General features: G+C 36.6%; 2 protein-coding genes across 10 annotated transcripts; one reads left to right on the top strand and one right to left on the bottom strand.

Moving 5' to 3' along the window:
- Positions 1–828: 828 nt before the first annotated feature.
- plek2 (pleckstrin 2) lies at positions 829–11,649 on the top strand. Of its 9 annotated transcripts, none has more exons than XM_074661566.1 (11): positions 837–953; positions 5,349–5,545; positions 6,214–6,268; positions 6,492–6,656; positions 7,844–8,028; positions 8,180–8,271; positions 8,830–9,017; positions 9,178–9,279; positions 9,783–9,866; positions 10,128–10,206; positions 11,203–11,649. In XM_074661566.1, the coding sequence occupies exons 3-11, from the start codon at positions 6,215–6,217 to the stop codon at positions 11,328–11,330; spliced, it is 1,077 nt and encodes a 358-aa protein (XP_074517667.1). In that variant the 5' UTR covers positions 837–953; positions 5,349–5,545; position 6,214; the 3' UTR covers positions 11,331–11,649. The 9 variants fall into 9 exon arrangements, with proteins under 9 accessions (XP_074517660.1, XP_074517667.1, XP_074517665.1 ...); XM_074661564.1 differs by having other exon boundaries at positions 6,162–6,268; XM_074661562.1 differs by having other exon boundaries at positions 6,159–6,268.
- Positions 11,650–12,307: 658 nt separating this feature from the next.
- On the bottom strand, positions 12,308–18,098 carry LOC141783733 (galectin-related protein B). Its single transcript, XM_074661189.1, has 4 exons — positions 17,811–18,098; positions 17,421–17,506; positions 14,288–14,468; positions 12,308–13,139 (listed from the first exon to the last, which is right to left on the bottom strand). The coding sequence occupies exons 1-4, from the start codon at positions 17,838–17,840 to the stop codon at positions 12,996–12,998; spliced, it is 441 nt and encodes a 146-aa protein (XP_074517290.1). The 5' UTR covers positions 17,841–18,098; the 3' UTR covers positions 12,308–12,995.
- Between the last annotated feature and the right edge of the window lie 2,187 nt (positions 18,099–20,285).

The following is a 20,285-nucleotide window of genomic DNA, read 5'->3' as shown; positions in this document are numbered from 1 at the left end:
AATATTATGTCACTGTAATGTCTATTTCTCACATAAAATGTTTTCAGAATCATCTTGTAGCGTACTGTTTAGCTGTATAATGAGAAAGTTTGTGACCTGGCAGCCATGTTGAGATATGTTGAGGAAATACCAAGCACCGCCCACCAGCCGGAGCACAGCCAATAGGAACGCTCTCTCTCTGAAATTACCTGTGATTGGCCAAAGTCTGCCATCATGGGCTAGATTTTTTAAAGCCTGAAAACAGAGCCATGAGGAGGTGCAGAAGTCTAATTTAATTACAATATGCTGAAAGGTTATTATGGAATTTTTGCCCAATGATGCCAAAAATATTCCGCCTACTGCAGGTTTAAGCATGTACAGTAAAAATCATCCATCGAAAAATCCCACCACATAAACTATCATGTGTGGGATTTTTGTTAGAGTTTCTGATACTGCCGCCAGAGGGCGCCAAAGTCGGAATATTTCAAATCATGCACATAATATCCCTTTCAATAACCAAAAATAATTAAACATAGGTGGCAATAATTAATGTTTTTATTATTATTATTATTATAACATTGCATCAAATTGCTGTGTGTGATGTGAAAGGTGTCCCTCATAGTAACAAACCCATCACCCATCATCTGACTGTGCAATTACCCTCAAAGCTAGAGTTGGAAATATTCTTCAAAAACATTTAATTTGTTGTATTTGTTGAAATTCTCATAACATCCTGACAGCAATCGATAAATCAAATGCTCTGACAAAAAAAAGAAAAAAAAGAAATCTGATATCTGTGGCGGTCACAGTACTATAATAAGCCTGTCCAATCATTTCATTCGGCCCTAATTAAATGATTGGATGTTCTACCTCTCTCTCTACTTACCATGTAGCTAGCTGGTAAACATGGCGGAGCATTTAGCAGCTAAAGAGTCAGATATTTCCCTCAGGAGTCGGTGGAGACCAAACTAGAGGTAAAAGGGTCTGGGTATCATCGGATATTCCGTTTTTCCTTTGGAATTCAGAAAGGAAAAAACGTTTTTTATTTTTTCGTTTTAAAACCAAAAACGACAAAACGGCCGTTTTCTCGTTTTTGGTTTCTGAATCAAAAAATGAAAAACGAACCCAAACCGGGCCGTTTGTTTGTTTTTGCGAATTCCTTTTCTCATTATTCGTTTTGAATTGAAGAACGGAAGTCACGTGGGTTTTTCGTTTTTTCGTTTTAAACCACAAACGAAAAACGGAATCACGTGGTGCTCTGTTTGTTTTTTGTTTCCAAACGAAAAACGAAAAAAACAAATTAAAAAAACGATCCGATTTAGTTTCTTCAAGTTTCTTTCTGTAATTTTCTCTTTTCAATCGAAGAGCGGAGAACGGCAGTCACGTGACCCGGAAGTGAAGGCAAACATGTCAAAATAAAAGCCAAGAAGATAGTTTGGTCATATTATAAAAGTGTAACATTATTTAAGCACATGATCGAGGTAACAGTAGAAGATAAATAGGCTAAATAAATACATACTGTACCTAAAAAAGCCTAATTAATTATATATCCTAGACACCTACACTGTGCCAAAATCATGGAAATTCACAATAATTAGGCCTGTGCTAAAAAAGCCAGGCGCAAGTAAGCCAAATGATCTTTGGCCCATCGCAATAACCTCCATATTGTGTAAAACCATGGAACGAGTTCTTGCCAGCCACCTGACCAGCACAGTGGCTACTAAGCTAGATCTGCTCCAGTTCGCTTAAATAAGAGCGACAGAGTCCCAGACGACGCTGTGCTGACTGCTTGACACCGTCCACAAAACACCTTATGCATCCTAAAGGTTATGCCAGAGCTTTATTTGTGGATTTTAGCTCAGCTTTTAACTCAATGAAGACGCATATTCTCCTGAAAAGGCTCCTTGATCTCAACATCAACACAGGGTTAGTTGTGTGGATCAGAGGGTCTGTCAGGGAGAACATGTCAGACAGGCTGCCCACAAGGCTGTGTTCTTTCCTCTGTGCTATTCTCTCTTTTTACTAATGAATTTATGACCAATGAGAAACATTTTAGACTGTTTAAGTATGTGGATGACATGGCCTTAGTTGGCCTTTTACAGGAAACAGGCCCACTAGGTGAAGCTGCCTATCTGGCCCACACTACAGCCCTTCAGACACGGTGTCACACTAGCCAGCTAGAAATCAATGTGGCCGAGACGAAAGAATTAATCATGTGCTGCACAAAACAACATTTGATCACAGAGCCAGTTTCACTTGATGGCCAACATGTTGAAACTGTGGGACACTTTAAATACCTCGGTACAGTCCTGGACACCCAGGTGAGCTTCTCTGAAAATACAGAGTATATCTTCAAGAGATGCTCACAGCGACTTTATCTTCTAAGGAAACTCAGTGGCCTCGGTGTCAGCTGGCAGATTTTAGAATTAGTGTACAAAACTATTGTTGAGAGGATTTTAACCTTTAACCTTCCTGCCTGGTACGGTCACCTACACTGTAGATAGAAGAATAAACTGTCTAGGATTGTGTCAATGGTAGGCAAAATAGGTGGTAAACCCCAAAAGCCCTTGACTCAACTTTTTACAGAAAGGACGAGGAAGAAAGCGAGGAGCATCCTGGCAGATAGCTCCCATCCTCTCTGCAGCCAGTCGGGAGGCGCTATAGAGCCCCTCTGGCAACTAAAAATGTGTTTAAAAAGTCTTTCATCCCAAATGCCATCAATACTCTTAACTCAACACAGTGACTGAGCAGATCTGAGCCACAGACACTGACATGAACTGTTTTTAATGTGTAACATAACCTGTCTCTGTTTTTTACTAACTGCTGTCTGTTGTTTTCTGTGTTTTGTGAGCCGAAGAGAAAAATCCACCTTGGTGGACAATAAAGTTTGATTGTATTGATCAGTTCATATTGAGGGGCCGTCAGCTTTACAATTTAGTTTGGAGGGAGATTCGGTACCAGTGAAGTCAGTGCATTTTATGAGTGGGCCTTCTGTGACGTTACCCACCGTAGGGGTCAGAGGTCACCACTCCTCAATCCCCAAGGATTTTCTTTTCAGTCAAATTTTCAATTTTGACGCATTTATAGATGAAAAGTCAAGTCAATAAACATGGTCAATGATAGATAAGTATGGTTGATCAGCATGTTTGCCAACCTTCAGACATCATAGTCTAATATGAGGATTAATCATCCTGAGTTCTGAAGGAACCGGCCCTCTACCTCCAAGAGGTCAGGGCACAGTTACGTGTTGGTTAATCTTGTGTGACAAAGAGATTTTCCAAACAGACGGGTTAAAGCATAATAATACAATTTATTCCGAACAATTAATGTTGCATAAGTAAGATAACAGAGTTTACAGAATTCTGGATCCAATCAACGTGTCCCTGACAACATACAATGCATGGGTCAGTTCGCGAAGTCTGAACCCCGAGCAATCCCTGATCCAGCGTTTTTATGGTTTACACAATATCAATAGTCATGAGCTTATGGCACGTGATGTTTTTGCTGCATATCTTCTTTTTTGTTTCTTCTTCTGACTCCATCCTCCCGTGACCTTGTGAAAAGAACAGAACATGCAGTCCCGTGTGCCTCCCCCCTGTCCTCGCCCTTGAGTAGTTCAAAGCCTCTCCAAATGCTGCCGGAGATTATTACAATGTGACTATATAGAAATCTACAGTCACCGAATCACCTCCTCAAGGAACAAAACAGTGCAACAACAACTGAACAGCCCCAAGTCCTTCATTCCTTCACCCTGAGTTATGCCCTTAGAAGCTAATAATTGAGAGACAGTTATTGAGCAATCACGAAACAATACAACAGTTTTCAGCTTCCCTTATAAGCAGGTTATTTCAGGTCATTGTAAGCACTTTTGTACATAATAAATCCAACAGTTCACTAAAAAACTGAAATCACTAACTTTCTGTATTCTGTTTGGTGGTTTATGAGGCTTTTCAATAATTTCTAGTCTATTTGGTATAATATGTAATTTAGTTAATTTGTTCGACATCATGATAAGGCTGATTTTTCAACCAGTGGTTATGACATTAATGCCAGCTAGACAGAATAAAGCTCTGTCTGTCATGACAATAGAACTGTACTGAAAGCCTTTCCTTTACTCGGGTGACTCTTTACAGCCGTCTGAAGACAGCAGGTATCTGTTAAATCTACAGTATCTAGAGTGATGGAGTGGCCTTCAGTCCAGTACAGTATTGTCATGACATACAGAGCTTTATTCTGTCTAGCTGGCATTAATTTCATAATCGCTGGTTGAAAAATCATCATTATCATGATATAGAACTACTCGGCTACAGTCTTCCTAATGGAGTGCAGGGGATCAGGTGGAAGTGTCAGGTGTGTTGAAAGGAGTAGCCACATAGTGCTTCTCACCTGCCGACATAAAGAAACAGCCCATAGTAAGAGTGTGAGAGAGAAAAGTGTCAATTATGTGAGAATTCTGTATAACATCTGTAGAGACCCTCCCTGTTGTATAACATCTGTAGAGACCCTCCCTGTAATTTATCACACACTTTTTGGATAAAAGACATTCATGTGTTAATGAAAAGAACAAAACAAAAAAATATCTATGTATGTACTTATTTGTGTATTTATTTAGCCTATTTATCTTCTACTATTACCTAGATTCTGAGTTTAAATAATGTTACACTTTCATAGAATGACCACACTATCTTCTTGGCTTTTATTTTGATATGTTTGCCTTCACTTCCGGGTCACGTGACTGCCGTTCTCCGCTCTTCGATTCAAAAGAGAAAATGACAGAAAGAAACTTGAAGAAACTAAATCGGATAATTTTTTTAATTTGTTTTTTTTCGTTTTTCGTTTGGAAACAAAAAACAAACAGAGCACCACGTGATTCCGTTTTTCGTTTGTGGTTTAAAACGAAAAAACGAAAAACCCACGTGACTTCCGTTCTTCAATTCAAAACGAATAATGAGAAAAGGAATTCGCAAAAACAAACAAACGGCCCGGTTTGGGTTCGTTTTTCATTTTTTGATTCAGAAACGAAATTTTGGTCTAAAACGAAAAAATAAAAAAACGTTTTTTCCTTTCTGAATTCCAAAGGAAAAACGGAATATCCGATGATACCCAGACCCCAAAGATGACTTTTTATTCCCATCAATGAAAGCTGAAATAATTAAATAGAGAGCTAGATCAGGGGAGAGGTTTAGAGGAAGTTTTTAAAGTCATTTTAAATCCATTCATTCATTTATTTTCAGGAAATTGAGACAGAGCAGAGAATAATGTCCAGAAGGGCCACATGTGGTTGCAGAAGCAGGAGTCTCAGCAACAATGGTGCACCAACTACATCACTCTCATTAACCAGGTATATCTCCTCCTCCTATTGGCTACAGCTGCTGCAAAGCAGAGGAGCTGTGGTCGACCACCAGCTGCTGGTTTTTCATCTAAATGGGATAAAAAGGAGGATGTTTTCTACAGCGTCATCTCCTGGATTTGAATTCCTCACATACTCAAATTGATGGAGTGAAAACTAAATTTTGAGATTTGGGTTTTCAAAAGATTTTCCCTTTTTCACACACGCATACTGCAGGTAATTGTAATTACATTAAAGTAAAAGCAAAGCATGTTTCTTTGGACAGAATATGATTGACATTTCCTATTTGTTTTTATCAGAAATGTATCATTTAAACAGCCTTAGTTGCTCTTTGTGACGTTTCTTCTACTTTTTCCCAGTTAAAGTTTTTTTTTTTTTTTAAAGTTGTTCCTTATCCTATGCTGTACAGATTGTAAATCCCCCTGAACACAGTTTATTCATGTTGCAATTACTGTCTGCCACAAATACATTTTATTTTATATGCTATATTTTAATGTTTTAACCTCTACATTATCATTTCTTTACTTGCATGTTTTTTCTCTTTATGAGCATTGTTAGAGGGAGTCTGATCTCAGATTTTGTCTTTAATAACAACTGCTTCTCTGTTATTGTTGTGCATATGACAATGCATAACTTGAAACTTGAGTCTTTACCAAACAATCTTCACCCATGCCGAGCCTCTGAAGGAGTCAGTGCGCCCTCGTGTGATAATTGGCAGAAAGTGCAGGTTTGGATTGGCCTCCCAGTGTTGAGCAAGGTGTGAGTGTCTGTGGGTGTGAACAGGGTGACGCATTTATTGAGGAAAAAAATAACTCCCCTCTACATTAAGAAGCCTGAGCAGGCAGGAACAGGCAAAGCTCAATTGCCAAGATCTCACTGAACAGAATGGATACAGACAAGAAAAACACGACTCTAAGAGAAGGATTCCTGGTGAAAAGGGTAAGACTTTTATTGTGAAATACATACTAATACAAATGCTGTAAAATATAGATTTAACTGAGTAGTGAGGGATGTAGCAGACAGTAAATATATCCATATTTTTAATTGTGGAAAAAGTGTACTAATGTATATAAGGACAGGGCCTTTGAAAGTTGAAAGAGAAAAGAGTATGTTGCTTTTCTGAGAAGCACATGTTTGATCATTTTTGTTAATGTGATTACAGGGTCATCTCGTGCACAACTGGAAGGCACGTTGGTTCGTGTTGATGCCAGACAAGCTGCTGTATTACAAGTACGAAGGAGGCAAAAGGGACTCCTGTCAGCGAGGGAAAATCCTTCTGAAGGACTGTGAGATAACTTGTCCTTTTCTGGACTATGAAAATCGACCGGTGAGTAATTCAGACTCCAGTGATACTTGTTGTACTTTTATAGAAGTTTCAAAGGACTTAAAAGTTTAAAACAAGAAAAAAAAGAAGTAATTTAATTTAAATCTTGAAGAAATGTTCTGTGTATTTGTAGTTTAAATCAAGTCTGTCCTCTTTGAGTTATCACAACATTCCCCTTGTGAACTATATGGATTAAAATTCAATTATTCTGTTGTATTTTTATTGTTTAAAACATTTCATTACAGTTTTCGGTCTGTCTCCATTTATGAAAGAAATGGATGAAGTAAAGAAATTATTGAAGGGGAGAAAATAATAAAAAAAAAAACTGTTTCACTTCACGAGAAGACAGAAAAGAATGATATCAAACCATTAAGAAGAAATTAATTAATGTGCCTTCATAATTTGGTTTGATTGTGTCATATAACAATATATCATGTAGTCATAGGAGTGCCAAAAAAAGAATAAATTGATGAAAGAATAAGAAAAATGTGTAAATATTAAGAGAAATAAGAATAAATAAGTAAATAAAACAATGTGTAAATATAATGTGAAATAAATAAAATAATAAATAAGTAAGCTAAACAAAAAATGAAAAATAAAAACATGGAAAAATAGTCATTTATTTGTAAAAATAAATATATATATTTTTAAAATATGTAAATAAATATCTATATACAGAAATAAATGAACATTTTTCTAATTATTCTTTTGTATTTTGTTATTTGTCTTTATATTTACACATTTATTTATTAGTTCATTTATTTCTCTTTATATTTACACCTTTATTTTCCTATTCTTTTACAGATTTATTCTTTTTCATGGCACTCCTGTGACTCCATAATATAATATACAGCCTACATAATATATTTGCAGAAATATACACATTTGAATTCACATTGTAAGATTACGCATTCATAGACACCTGTCTGCTGTCAATAACATGGATGCAGTAAGTTTTCCATTCGGTGTTTTTCTTTGTTTATGTTTTTATTGGTAGAAACCACATTGAAGGTGCGGCTTCACCGGCTGAGGCTCTCTGATCTTTCACATGTTGTTGCCTCGGGTTACTGTTTTGTCAGGACCTGATCTCCATCATCTACCAACTCTGAGGAACAGTTTGTTCTACATGTTTTTGTCTGAATTTGTCAAAAGAACTGAACATCAATCTCTTCTCTGTACATGTTTCCTAGTTGGTGTTCAAGCTCCAGACAAAGAACGGGGTGGATCATTTTTTGGAGGCCTGTTCCCGGGAAGAGAGAGATGACTGGGCCGGTGACATCACCGCCGCGGTCGACAAGCTGCGGACGGCTGAAGGTGGGAAGGTGAAAAAACAGCAAGACCCCGCCAAATCCCAGTTACACGACATCAACCTGAGGTAAGTCGTATAAACAAAATTTCACCCACACAGACTTTGTCCACATGTTAATGATGTTTTCACAGCCTCACCCTGCAGACGTCTTACTTCTGTCTCTGTTTGTTTATGACTGTTATCTCTTTGTCTGTTTCTTTCTGTCTCTTTTTTAAAGCAAAGTGTTGGACTCCATGTATGACGTCCACAGTGGCATCAACATGAGCAACCATGTGGAGCAGGGCAGCACCTACAGCAACTGTTTCTCAGGTGAACCTTTATTTCAGTCTTCTCCACCATCTCAGATGGACACATTTTAAATGCATCCACCTTTATTATAATCTGTCAGTTTGTAGAATGGGATTGTAGCACCCCTGTCTACTTGGTTGTAATCCCTGCATGATGCTCATGAATTCAATGAGGATAAAATAAGTCGGGCTGCAACTAACGATTATTTTCATAGTCTATTTATCGATTACTTTCTCGATCAATCGATTAGTTGTTTGGTCTATAAAATGTCAGAAAATGGAGAAAAAAGTCAATCGGTGTTTCCCAAAGCCCGAGATGACGTCCTCAAGTGTCTTGTTTTGTCCACAACTCAAAGATATTCAGTTTACTGTCATAGAGGAGTAAAGAAACCAGAAAATATTCACATTTAGGAAGCTAGAATCAGAGAATTGTTTGTTTTTTTCTTAAAAAATCTATCAAAACAATTAATCAATTATCAAAATAGTTGATTAATTTCATAGTTGACAACGAATCGATTTGCAGATGTCTATTTCTGTATCTATATGTACAGTATTTCATACAACTGTGATGTCCCTGCAGGTTCAGCAGTGGTGGACTGGATGGTGTTCATGCAGCTGACTCTGACCCGTGTGGAGGCCATGACGCTGGCCTCGGCCCTGCTTGAGGAGGGTTTCCTGCGGACCGTCGGTCTGAAGAGCGTGGCGGCTCTCCGCACCGCCGGCCTCAGCGAGCTGTTCTTGGATGACTCTACTGCTCTCTACAGCTTTGTGAGTACCAGGAAGTCTCTGACCGTATTGACCTCCATTACTGCATAATTCCACACTAAGAATATCCACATACTTTATACACAGATTTCCAGTGTTGATCTATTTATTGAGATGGCAGACAGCAGGTTGGAGTAGCATGTTTGTTTGTGTTTAATCACAGGCTGACAGCTTAAAGAAGAGAGGAAGCGTGAAGGCAGAGTCGTCGCGGTCTGCAGTGGAGCTCAGTGGAAAAGTGATCAAGAGAGGATATCTACTTAAACAGGTAAACACACTGTGTTAGCCCTGTGTTAACATGCTGAAAATAACAATAAGTAAATAATGTTTTGTACCAGTTTCAAATATTAAAAAGGAGCTATAAGTTATGCCTAATGCCTAACCATTAATGGCTAATTTAATACATTTAATAAGCCTTTATTGATGAGTTATGGGTTGCAGAGAATGTGGACCACAATCTTTTTATTAAAAATGTAATAAAACTTACAAGTGCAGATTTGATGCCTTATTCCAAAGTGGGAACCCCATTTATTCAAGCATTTATAAAAGCATTATTACTGAATAAAAAGGATAAACACCAGCCAAAAGGGGGTTTTCATGACCTGGTAGCACAAAATGTGTCCTTATTTGTACTTATTTGTAACTTATGTGCCTTTTATAAAGGGTACCTTATCAGAAAGTGGTACCATTTATGTTGTAAGACTTCATTCAAACATGATGTGATCAAATAAAGACACCTCAAACTAACACTCAGTCCCCCTTTAAACACAGGGACACAGGAGGAAGAACTGGAAGGTGCGACTGTTTGTGCTGCGTTCAGAGCCTGCTTACCTTCACTATTACGATCCCACCAAGGTGAGTGTGCAGCCCATGACCACACAGGGAAATAAACCTGATAGAATCTAAAAGAAATCTGATACACGATTACGTGACCTAAATAAATGCTTAAATGATGACAACACTGAACAGAGGAGATGCAAAACAAAGCAGTTGTTTTCTTTGCTTAACCCTCGTGTCGCCTATGACTCTGAAGTCATCATTACTCATAATTCATGATTAATTTTTCCACAAATCAGATTCAGTCTCATCCACCCCCTGTCTTATGTCACTCTTCAGGATGACATCAGCCCCGCTGGCGGCTTCTCACTGCGAGCCTGTCTGGTGTCTTCTCTGGACGACAACGGAGTTCCCTCAGGTGAGTCACCGTCTACGACGCCAGAGACCTCAGAAGCTTCAAAAACAAAATCATTCAAGTAAATAATTACAAGCTAGAACGAGTAATTAGAAGAAATGGTTTTGTTTGTTTCCTGTTTTTGACTGAGGTTATGTGTCTGGGAGAAAACTCTACCTCCTTAGAATTAAAATCAAATTGTGTGATGAGGTGAATGCAGGAAGCAAAGAGTTTCACAGATACTGCAAACTTAGTCTGTTCACATGAGATACATTTATTAAAGTCTTTTAGATTATTCTTATTACTTTATTTTCTTATTATCTCATGAAAAAACTAAAGTTGATGGTACTAACAAGTATTGTCTGTGTATTCAAAGCCTGATATATCTTATTATTGTTGTCAAAAAACATCCTTCATGAAAATGACCATGGGCACTGTAGTTTAATTTGAGTTAATCCCACATACAAAGTCCTGCTTCAACTTCAATTGTCCCTCAACAAATTAACTATTTACTCCTGTTTGAGTAATGTTTGCTAGAAGCTAAAGTATAAAGCAGTTTTAAGAAATTATCCTGGCTTTTTTTTTTTTTTAATTAAAGTAATATTCCCAACCAAATCTGAGAGCCACAGACGAGATGAGGGAAGGGAAGTCAGAACATATTGAGAGACAAACTAACTAACACATGTTTTGGTCTTTTCATGAGAGACAGATAGAAAAATACAGAATAACACCAGAATTATACTTGTATTTTGTGCCTCTGATGAAATGTGAGCCATCTTTTAAGGTATTTAACACTAAAATTACTGATATTTTCGATTCATTTTATATTTTCCGAAACGTATTCCATGTCGTTTCCTGATTTTTTTAACCTCCATTGCAAAAATGTGTCAATCGGCTTTCTATATTGAGTTGTAACTGTTCTATGTCTGCTTTAATTTGTCTGTCTATCCGTCCAAAGCAGCCTCATCGTGTCAATCCAAATGTACTGATTCTGTATTGACCCTGATTTCTCCTCTTCAGGTGTGAAAGGCAACATTCAAGGCAACTTGTTTAAGATCATCACTCAGTCAGACACACATTACTTCATGCAGGCTCCGACCAACCAGCAGAAGATGGACTGGATCGATGCGATCAGAGAGCAGACATAGAGCAGCGAGTTAACACTTCACTCTTTAACATATCAACTCGTTCATTTATCAGCTATGAAGAAGAAAGATTTACACATTCCATGAATGTTTACTGTAGCAATTAAAATGAAAGTGTTAGTGGTCACAAAACATTTCTGTTCATTTATCTCTACAATACCAGTTCTTTCACTTTAATTATTCTGTATTTAAAAAGTTAAAGGGTTTAAAAGTTTTCAAAGCACAACAGTCGTAGCGGTAGCTCTTTTAATCATTCAGTTTAAGTTCAAAAGTTTGCAAGTGTTTTACAAGATTTCTTTCATTATTAAACCATAAATCATGACTTTATTTTTACGTTAACTCCAGACACCTGTGTTAAAAAGTACATTTACTCAAGAACAATTTCAATTAAAAAATGTGTATTAACTTATTCCTCTTTCATTGGTTGATTCATCCATCAGTTTTCCTTCACTTATATAATTGGAAAATATTGTTATGTACTGCTGGGAGGAAAGTGATATAATAATAATAAGTCTACTGGTGTTCCATCATAGTTTCATACTTTGTCCAGTATGACTGTGAAACAGGTATTAACTTGTATTCTATGTGGTGTTAAAAAGGTCTTAAAAAGTCTTAGATTTAACTTGGTGAACGCTGCAGAAACCCTGAGTGGAATATTTTTTATGGTTTTACTGAAAGGATTTGACACTTAGAGGAAGTACAAGTAGAGACAAGAAAGACCTCCGGAGGTATTCGTCACAATCATCAAGTTTTAGTTGAGGCCGTCTGCTCCCAGCAGTCACAGACAGGCACTCCCACTCAGCAAGCTGAGTCCAGCCTTTATTATCTGAATGACTCAAGCCTAGCTGGTGTTTGTTTACAGGCTTGTTCCAGAGAAATCATATACGTGACACAACGATACCGCAGTGACATATGATATCTGACTGTAGAGTAAAGCCAAGTAGCAGTTACACGACCACAAAGTGGAAAACAACAAAACATAACAACAAAAGTGATTTATTGCAGTGAATATGAATCATAAAAAGTGCTCAGGGGTAAATTAAAAGTACATAAATCAGTGGGCGTTAGTGGCTTTTTAAAGCTGATAATGGTACAATAACAGAAAGTGTGACATAACCTAATCCCTCCATCTTTGGAGGCAAACTGAGGGGAGTGAAATATTACTGGCATGCACTAATGTAGGCTAAATCGTTTGACATTATTACACCTGTTACAGTACTTGGTCGGCCACAGATTGACAATCAGTTGATATCAGAAACATTCATCTTCATGCAGGCGCTCGTAAACGTAAGTGCTTTCAAAGGTTAACTCCAGAGAAATCAAAGACACACGTCTGAGATTTTGGATGCACAAAGACGGATGAGGCACTCCTTTTAGCAGTGACGCATCACGTTTGTACAAATAGGAAGGGGAAAATATTATTCTAGCTTAGACCACATTTGCTTCATTTCAAATCACATTCCTCGGTTGTAGTTAAGACATTGACGACTGTTACATTCAGTCATTATCTTCAAGTCCCCAAACAGGTAATCTAGTGAAGGCACTTAACACGTGATTACGAGGCAGGTGTAACTTTGTTTCCCCGTCATGGGTTAATTTATTCACTCAAAAAGTAGTATTATTCTAACTGTATGTGTTGTGTAATGTCCCCAACATGAGAGGCTGCTGCTAGGCCACCTTGGTGAGCTGTACGTCTCCAACGACTCGTAAGGCAGTGAGGGAGGCGAGATGGGAGATCCGGTGGGTGAATCCACACAGAGGCTGTCCGTCCACCAAGATACGAAACTGCTGGTGCTCACAGACTATCTCCATCTAACAGTCAGAGGGGTGTAGAGGAGGAGAAGGTCAGGTTTTTATATTTAATGGTGCATACTCAAAGCTTTATGCAAAAACATGCACAATAGAGAAGTCACAGATTTGCCTGCAGGTCATGAAGAGTGATGCGTTTTATTTAATAGCTATACACTGAAATTTGGTTGCAACTTAAAGGCCCCGAAAGCATATTTTCTCAATCTGTTTCTTACTATGAGCGATGTGGTCCAACATGAATAGGTCTGCAACCAACGACTATTTTCATTATCAACTAATCTGCCAATTATTTCTAGATTAAAATTAAAAGTAAAAAGTTTCTCAAAGTCCAAGGTGATGTCTTTAAATGTTTTGTTGTGTCAGTTCAAAATCCAAAGATATTCAGTTTAATACATTAAACACAGAAAAGCAGGAAATCTCCATATTTGAGAGGCTGAAAACAGCATTTTCTGCAAGTTTGCATGAAAAATTACTTCAATGATTATTGGATTATCAAAATAGTTGCCGATTATTTTTCTGTCGATTAATTGTTGCAGCTTTAAACATAAATACAAAATTTTCTACCAGAGTTGGAACAGTTTTGGTAGATGGGAGATCTCTGTATTTGTGTTTTTTCCTGAACTTTAACTTTGCTTGTTGCTGATTTAGTCATGAAAATGTGATGTTATAGAAGAATACTTTGAAACCATGTTTTTTTGTGGGCAGAATCTACTGTATAGAAGCATCTTGTACAGAGCAGCGGGGTAATGCTGCCTTCAGGGTCAGAAGATGAACTTGATCCTAATGGATAATCCTCCCTGTCCGTTACATTCTCTGCAGCATGAATTCAATTCATAGTAGGTCTTATTCTTGATGGCATGTCATGTGATTTCTGAATTTTAAAGCACCAAAAATTCAAACAATGGCCAATTACTTCCTGTCATTAGGGGCAGCTAAACAGACCGAACTATTTGCACTGAACCACAGAAAGAACTCCAGCAATTCTCCAGTAAAACTACTTTTTTACAGTCTAAGATCATACAGAGATCAGAGAGTGGAAAAATAAATCTTACTTGAAAAATCTCCTGTTATACTGTAGGAGTTCAAGTTGTATTTAATTGTGGCCCTGACTGTCAGTCACTCTGGGTTAGTGTCAGAGCTTCTAAACGTACCTTGAAGGATTCTCCCGCTGCAAAAGGGAAGTAGGAGAGGGTAGTTTCAGGTCTTCCCCACTTCCCAGCCTGGCGGGCGTTTCGCTGGACGGCCTTATCCACGAAGCTCACCTTTAACTGAAGTCCTACATCAGCGTCTGTCACCTCCTCCAGAGGCTGACTGGACAGAACCACCTCGATGCTGCTCAAACACACACCAGACATCATCAGGGACGGACAAAGGTTTATAAAACATTTAAAGAAAAAACATGTAGCTTTTCTGCAGTGGTGTAATGTAACTATAACTAAGTACTCAAATACTGCACTTAAGTACACATTTGAGGCTCTTGAGTATTTTCTTCTCATACCAATTTATACTTCTACTCCACCACATTTCAGAGGGAAATATTGTACTTTTTACTCCACTACTTTTATTTAAAAACATTAGTTACTTTCATAATTTTTTTTTTTTTTACAAAACATACAAAGTGCTTATAAAATATGATGTTTCGTTATAAATTAAACGATTAGTTGATTAATCAATTAGTTGATTAGTTCACAGAAAATTAATTGGCAACTATTTTGATAATTGTTAAAGTAATTTTTCATGCAAAAATTTAAAAAAAAATTATTGTTCCAGCTCCTCAAATGTGAAGATTTACTGCTTTTTCTTTTAATTATTTTAATATATTTAAAAAAATTTGGAAGTTTCTGCATTGAGTACTTTTTACTTTGCATACATTAAGTACAATCATGATTACTTACACAGTTTTAGTAAAGTTTAGGCTCAGTGAAGGGCTGTTAAACTTGTAACAGAGTATTTTTACAGTGTGGTGTTAGTACTTTAGTAAAGGATCTGACTACTTCCTCCACCACTGCTGACATGTAGCTTTCCCGTCTGTCTAGAATCAGCTGGGTTATAAATCTATTAGATGTAGATTCTTTGGAGAACAGTGACATCTTCTGGTCTTTATCACAAATGATCTTGATTAATTGATGTTGGGTTTAAGCAAACTACTTAATAAAAAATATGTTTATTTTTGCAGGAGAATGTAATAATGTTATTTTTGCACCCAATTTAATTTAACGTACATTTACTCAAACAAGTAAAATTTTGAGGTACTTGTATTTTACTTGATTATTTCCATTTTATGTTACTTTATTCGTCTACTCCGCTACATCTCAGAAAGAAATACTGTACTTTTTACTCCACTACATTTATAACACAGCTATAGTTACTTTGCAGATTAATATTTTGACAGACAAAACATATGATGAGTTTATAGAATATGATGCACTGCTTTATATTAAACTATCCAAAATGATATACCATAGTTAGAATCAGTTCAACCAGCTACTACATCTTTTACATCTATTGATTACATGTTAAACAATCAATACGACACTGAGAGGCCAGTCTACATAATAAATACTTTTATACTTTAAGTACATTATATTGTCATTACTTCTGTCCTTTTACTTAACTTTACCTGTAACAGAGTATTTTTACAATGTGGTATTACTACTGTTACTTAAGTAAATTATTTGAATACTTCTTTTTACAATGATCATGCAAAGTTCAGACATTATAAACAACAGTTTTCTGTATAAATCTTTCATTTTGCAGGGAAATTTTGTAATAATTTTTGCAGCCAGCATTGCGTTATTATAGTTTTTGGTCATTTACAATTGATTTGAACCTCATCCCTACGACAAACATGTTTTTGGTCACACTGATAGTAGATTTGGTATCACAGTGACCTGGCAACAACAAGCTTTGGTTAACATTTAACCTGTTTTTTATTCCTACAATTGGCTGAAGCCGGTTTACACGCTCAATAAGTAAGATAAATAATGAAAAGCTGTCATGTTACATTCAGTATTTAAGAAAATGTTCCTTTGAGAGCATTTGTCCTTAAACCCTCCTGATGTTGTTGCAGCTAAAAATAAGTTTCTTGACATAAAACAAGTTCTGCCTCTCAGTTTTTTATTGCACTGTATGTTTTTTTGTGTGCAGCCTAATTGTCATGTGTTACTGGAACTTAACTGATGACTGAATGAGTAAATAAACCAGCTGATGTTATCAACCAAAGAAATTCCAGTGTGACTCAGATTTTCGGATTTCATGGGATAGTGCAGCTCTCCCACGCACATCAACATACTAACCTATAATTAGGAAAGATATTTTTCCCAAAACAGGGACTAGAGCTGGGTGGTTGGCACATGCACTGAAACACAGACAACATCTGTCTACGAGCTTTAAAAAACTCAGTTTTAGGGCATTATTTTTATCCCTAACTTTAATAGTCTGCCACGTCATGTGTGCAACAGCAGGCCTATATCAATAATATCAAATAACATGCTTTTTTAAAACAAAACATATGTGCACACACTGTAAACAATTGCTGTTAATTTACAGCAGGATTTCAACAGTATTTACCTGTTATTGCTAAAAACAGTGCTTTACTGTTAATACAAAAGAAAACCTGTTAAATGACGCTCATAGGCCGTTTTTTAACTGAACTATAATGCATTCTTAAAAAGCAGCACTTTACTGCTGATAAACTGTCTAAAGTATCATCAGTAACAGATTCATGCAGTATCTTTTTAATTCTGGGACCTGATCTGCACATGTGAGGCTTGTACATTGTACATGATTGTAAAATCAGTGAATTAGCTTTATTGTTCCTCACTCACATGTTGTTCTGGTTTGCATTCTGTGCTTATAGCCAGATATAGACACACATTTTGGGAAAAGTGTCAACAAGTCTATTATAGCCTTTTTCCTAACAAGTGCCTTTAATTGTATTTAGTGTGACTATTCCCATGTCTGTAACCTGCTAAGTCTATTCATCCAGGCAAAAAAAATAATGTTTATTAAAATGTATGTAAAAAATAAATAGTGCATTAAAACAAATCAGTAAGATAATGTAAAAGAAAGGTGAAAAACAGCTATATAATGTATCGTTAAACAGTAAATTAACTGTAAAATACTGTGAAATTAATAAAGTTCAAACTGTATTTTTCATTAACAGTACACAGCTGTAAATTTCAGCGACAGTATAATAATGTTAATTTTACAGTAACATAGAGGCAACCCTGCTGCCAGTTCTTTACTGTTATTTTACTGGGAAATTCTTAACAGTGCACTTACCTTTTGGGTTTTTTGTTAATAATTCCCATAACAACCAGCTTCATTGAAGGCCTCATCCCACCCTTTATCTCTCCTGTGTACTCCCCCTGTGAAACAATAGACATGTTCAGAGATGAGCAGCCACACAGGATGAGGCCTATAATAAACAGTTTATTCTAGTGCATGATGCTCCTCCATCCTGCAGCCTGCTGGAGTCGTTATCCTTGGTGAGCTGCAGCCTCCAGTGTGGCACCGATGGGAACAATAGCCTTATTGATCCACATCCTAAACAACCAGTGACTCAGCTGCACTAACTCTATTTCTTAGCCAGTATAAGCTAGAGTCAAATATAATGTTGCCATGCATGCTGCAATAAATCCACCAAAAAAGAGCCTAGCACAAGCTACATACATTGTCTTTCTGGTCCTTTTCTTCTTCCATTCCACTCAGGGCGTGATGCGGTGTGGAGGTTTGGAGCGGTGATGCCAACTGAGGACTGATTGACTGACTCTGCCTCCAGCTGGAAAACCCCGCCTGTACCACGTTGTCATAGAGACAGGCTCCCAATTTGGCGGTGGTGGTGATGGTGGGAGACGGGCAGAGAGGGAGAGGATGGGGGGGATATATTACAGGCTAAATAAACCTAGTTCATTATAAATAATTTGGATAAAAAGTTGGTTAAAAGAAGTGGGTTCATGCAGTGAGTCTGTTTCACATGTCTAATGGTAAATTACACAGTGTGTGTGCTTTCCCCTTAACAACCTTCAACCTGATGCTGCCTTCACTGGTTCTCCTCGTTCAACCGGCACCTCAATATTACTTAAGAAAGTATAATATCATCCTATCATATTTTTTGTCTTAATTTTACATTTAAGATGACTGAATGTACACTGATTTTTTTTCAATTGATATGTATATGCGTATATGCGTGTGCGTATATGTGTATGTATGTATATATGTATACAGTATATATATATATGTATATATAAATATATTTTATTTTATTTGATTCTTTTTAATTTAATTTAATTTTTAATTTTTTTTTTTTTTACTGGTGTATATTATTTTTATTTATTTATCTATTTTTTGTATATAATATGTTTTTCCTGTATCTAAACTGGCTTATTTTATATTAATAATAAGTTTGTTAATTTTTCTTTGTACCGAGAATGTTATTATTGGGGTCGTTTGTGAATGTTTGTTCTGTTGTTTCAAAATAAACAAAAAGAAATAAGAGAAATATAGTATTGAAAAAAAAAAAAAAGATCCTCTTTAATGACAATTATAATAACATTAATAATAACATTAAATGTAAATTAGCTTTTATTGTCATATTGTACATACATATTGTACACAGCACACAGTGAAATTTTCTCAGCACTATAAGCATAATATCTGTTGAAATATGAATGGCATTAAAATATTTTTACACAAGGGCCCCTTTAAAAAAACAAACAGCAGGGGACACCTTAAGGCCCCTTACCATTTCAGTTTATATTGTGCTTTAGTGGTGCGAGTGCAAATGGTGGTGCAAATTTTCAATTAATCAAATTACCATAAAATAATTAGCAGTGAACCTGGAGCCCTGGAGCATTTACCAGGTTTATCCAGCTCTGTCCACAGTCAATGCTTTGTTTAAGGGTACTTTGGCAGCTGATGCTAAAAGAGGGGATTGTATTATATTGTTGGCTGGACTACTGAATGAATCCTCAATGGTTTATAGCACAAACGACATGATTCTCTCCATATTTTCCCTGCTAAAAAATTATAACCAGCCTTGACAAACCGATTTCAGCTGAAGGTTTTCATTTGCATCATATGATCCTCATCAGCAGATTGAGATTGCTAAATTACCATGGCAACTGAGCCACGGGGGCTTCTCATCTGTGTTAAAGTTCCCATATTATAAAAAAGTGAGATTTTCATGTTTTTTTATTATAAAGCAGGCTTAAGTCCTATATATATACTGTGAAAGTATCGAAACACTCAATCCACAGGGAAATACACACAACCCGTATTCAGAAACTCTGCATTTGAAACAAGCTGTCAGGATTTCTGCCCATTTGTGATGTCACAAATATACAATATTTAGACCCTTTACATAGATTTAAACGTAGACATTCAAAATGTGTCCCAATTTTTTCCTGGTTGCAGTGTATGTGAATAACATCAGCTGACAGGAAGTACACATGGACCCAAGCTGTTGCCTAGCAACACAATTCTGTTGCAATTTCGTCGCAATTCCGTCAAAATGCGCTAAAATGGAGCGTTTCAGACAGAGGGTAAATAAAGGTATATTCAGGCAGACAGTATGAGGAAAATAAAGGTTATTTTTTAACATTACAGCATGTAAACATGTTCTAGTAGAAACACAAAATACAAGTGTGAACCTGAAAATGAGTACGATATGGGACCTTGAAAACCCGATGTAAAGGTTGAACATCTGCAGCTTTGCGGCAACTAAGCAAACTCTATCGAAGACTGTGATATATAGTTGAAAGCTCCAGAACAAACAGGTTGAAAAATTGTTTCCAAGATATCAAATGAACTGTCAACTTCTATAACCAGTCTATTTCTTTATTCTCCTGCCTGCAGGTATAGATCAAGTTAAATAATGCTCAGTAGTTTGCTTGGTTGTTAATTCTGGGTTTTTCTTTTTAGAATATTTATTTTCTAATTTTTTTAGTTAACCAAATATACAAAACATACAAAACACAAACTCACACAAACATGGCTCCAAATGCCCTCCCTATCCCACCCACATACAAACTGAAAAAGAACCATACTCAAAAGGAGTAGGCTAGTTAACTATCAATTGATTTAAAGGATATAGAAAAAACAAATTAAATACACAAATAAAGAAATCATAAATGCAGTGTTCTGACT

This window comes from Sebastes fasciatus, chromosome 15 (genome assembly GCF_043250625.1).
Source record: "Sebastes fasciatus isolate fSebFas1 chromosome 15, fSebFas1.pri, whole genome shotgun sequence".
NCBI classification, from domain to species: Eukaryota; Metazoa; Chordata; class Actinopteri; order Perciformes; family Sebastidae; genus Sebastes; species Sebastes fasciatus.
The sequence above is the reverse complement of the archived record's forward strand: the minus strand, read 5'-3'. Positions and strand labels throughout refer to the sequence as shown.

Excerpts from the sequence above, each read along its gene's own strand:
- LOC141783733 (XM_074661189.1), bottom strand. The coding sequence starts at position 17,840 with ATGGAAGAAGAAAAGGACCAGAAAGACAAT. Across the intron at positions 14,469-17,420 it reads ATTAACAAAAAACCCAAAAG|CATCGAGGTGGTTCTGTCCA; the intron begins GTAAGTGCACTG and ends GTGTTTGAGCAG. Across the intron at positions 13,140-14,287 it reads CAGCGGGAGAATCCTTCAAG|ATGGAGATAGTCTGTGAGCA; the intron begins GTACGTTTAGAA and ends TCTGACTGTTAG.
- plek2 (XM_074661558.1), top strand. The coding sequence starts at position 5,238 with ATGTCCAGAAGGGCCACATGTGGTTGCAGAAGCAGGAGTCTCAGCAAC. Across the intron at positions 9,018-9,177 it reads CTACTGCTCTCTACAGCTTT|GCTGACAGCTTAAAGAAGAG; the intron begins GTGAGTACCAGG and ends GTTTAATCACAG. Across the intron at positions 10,207-11,202 it reads CGACAACGGAGTTCCCTCAG|GTGTGAAAGGCAACATTCAA; the intron begins GTGAGTCACCGT and ends TCTCCTCTTCAG.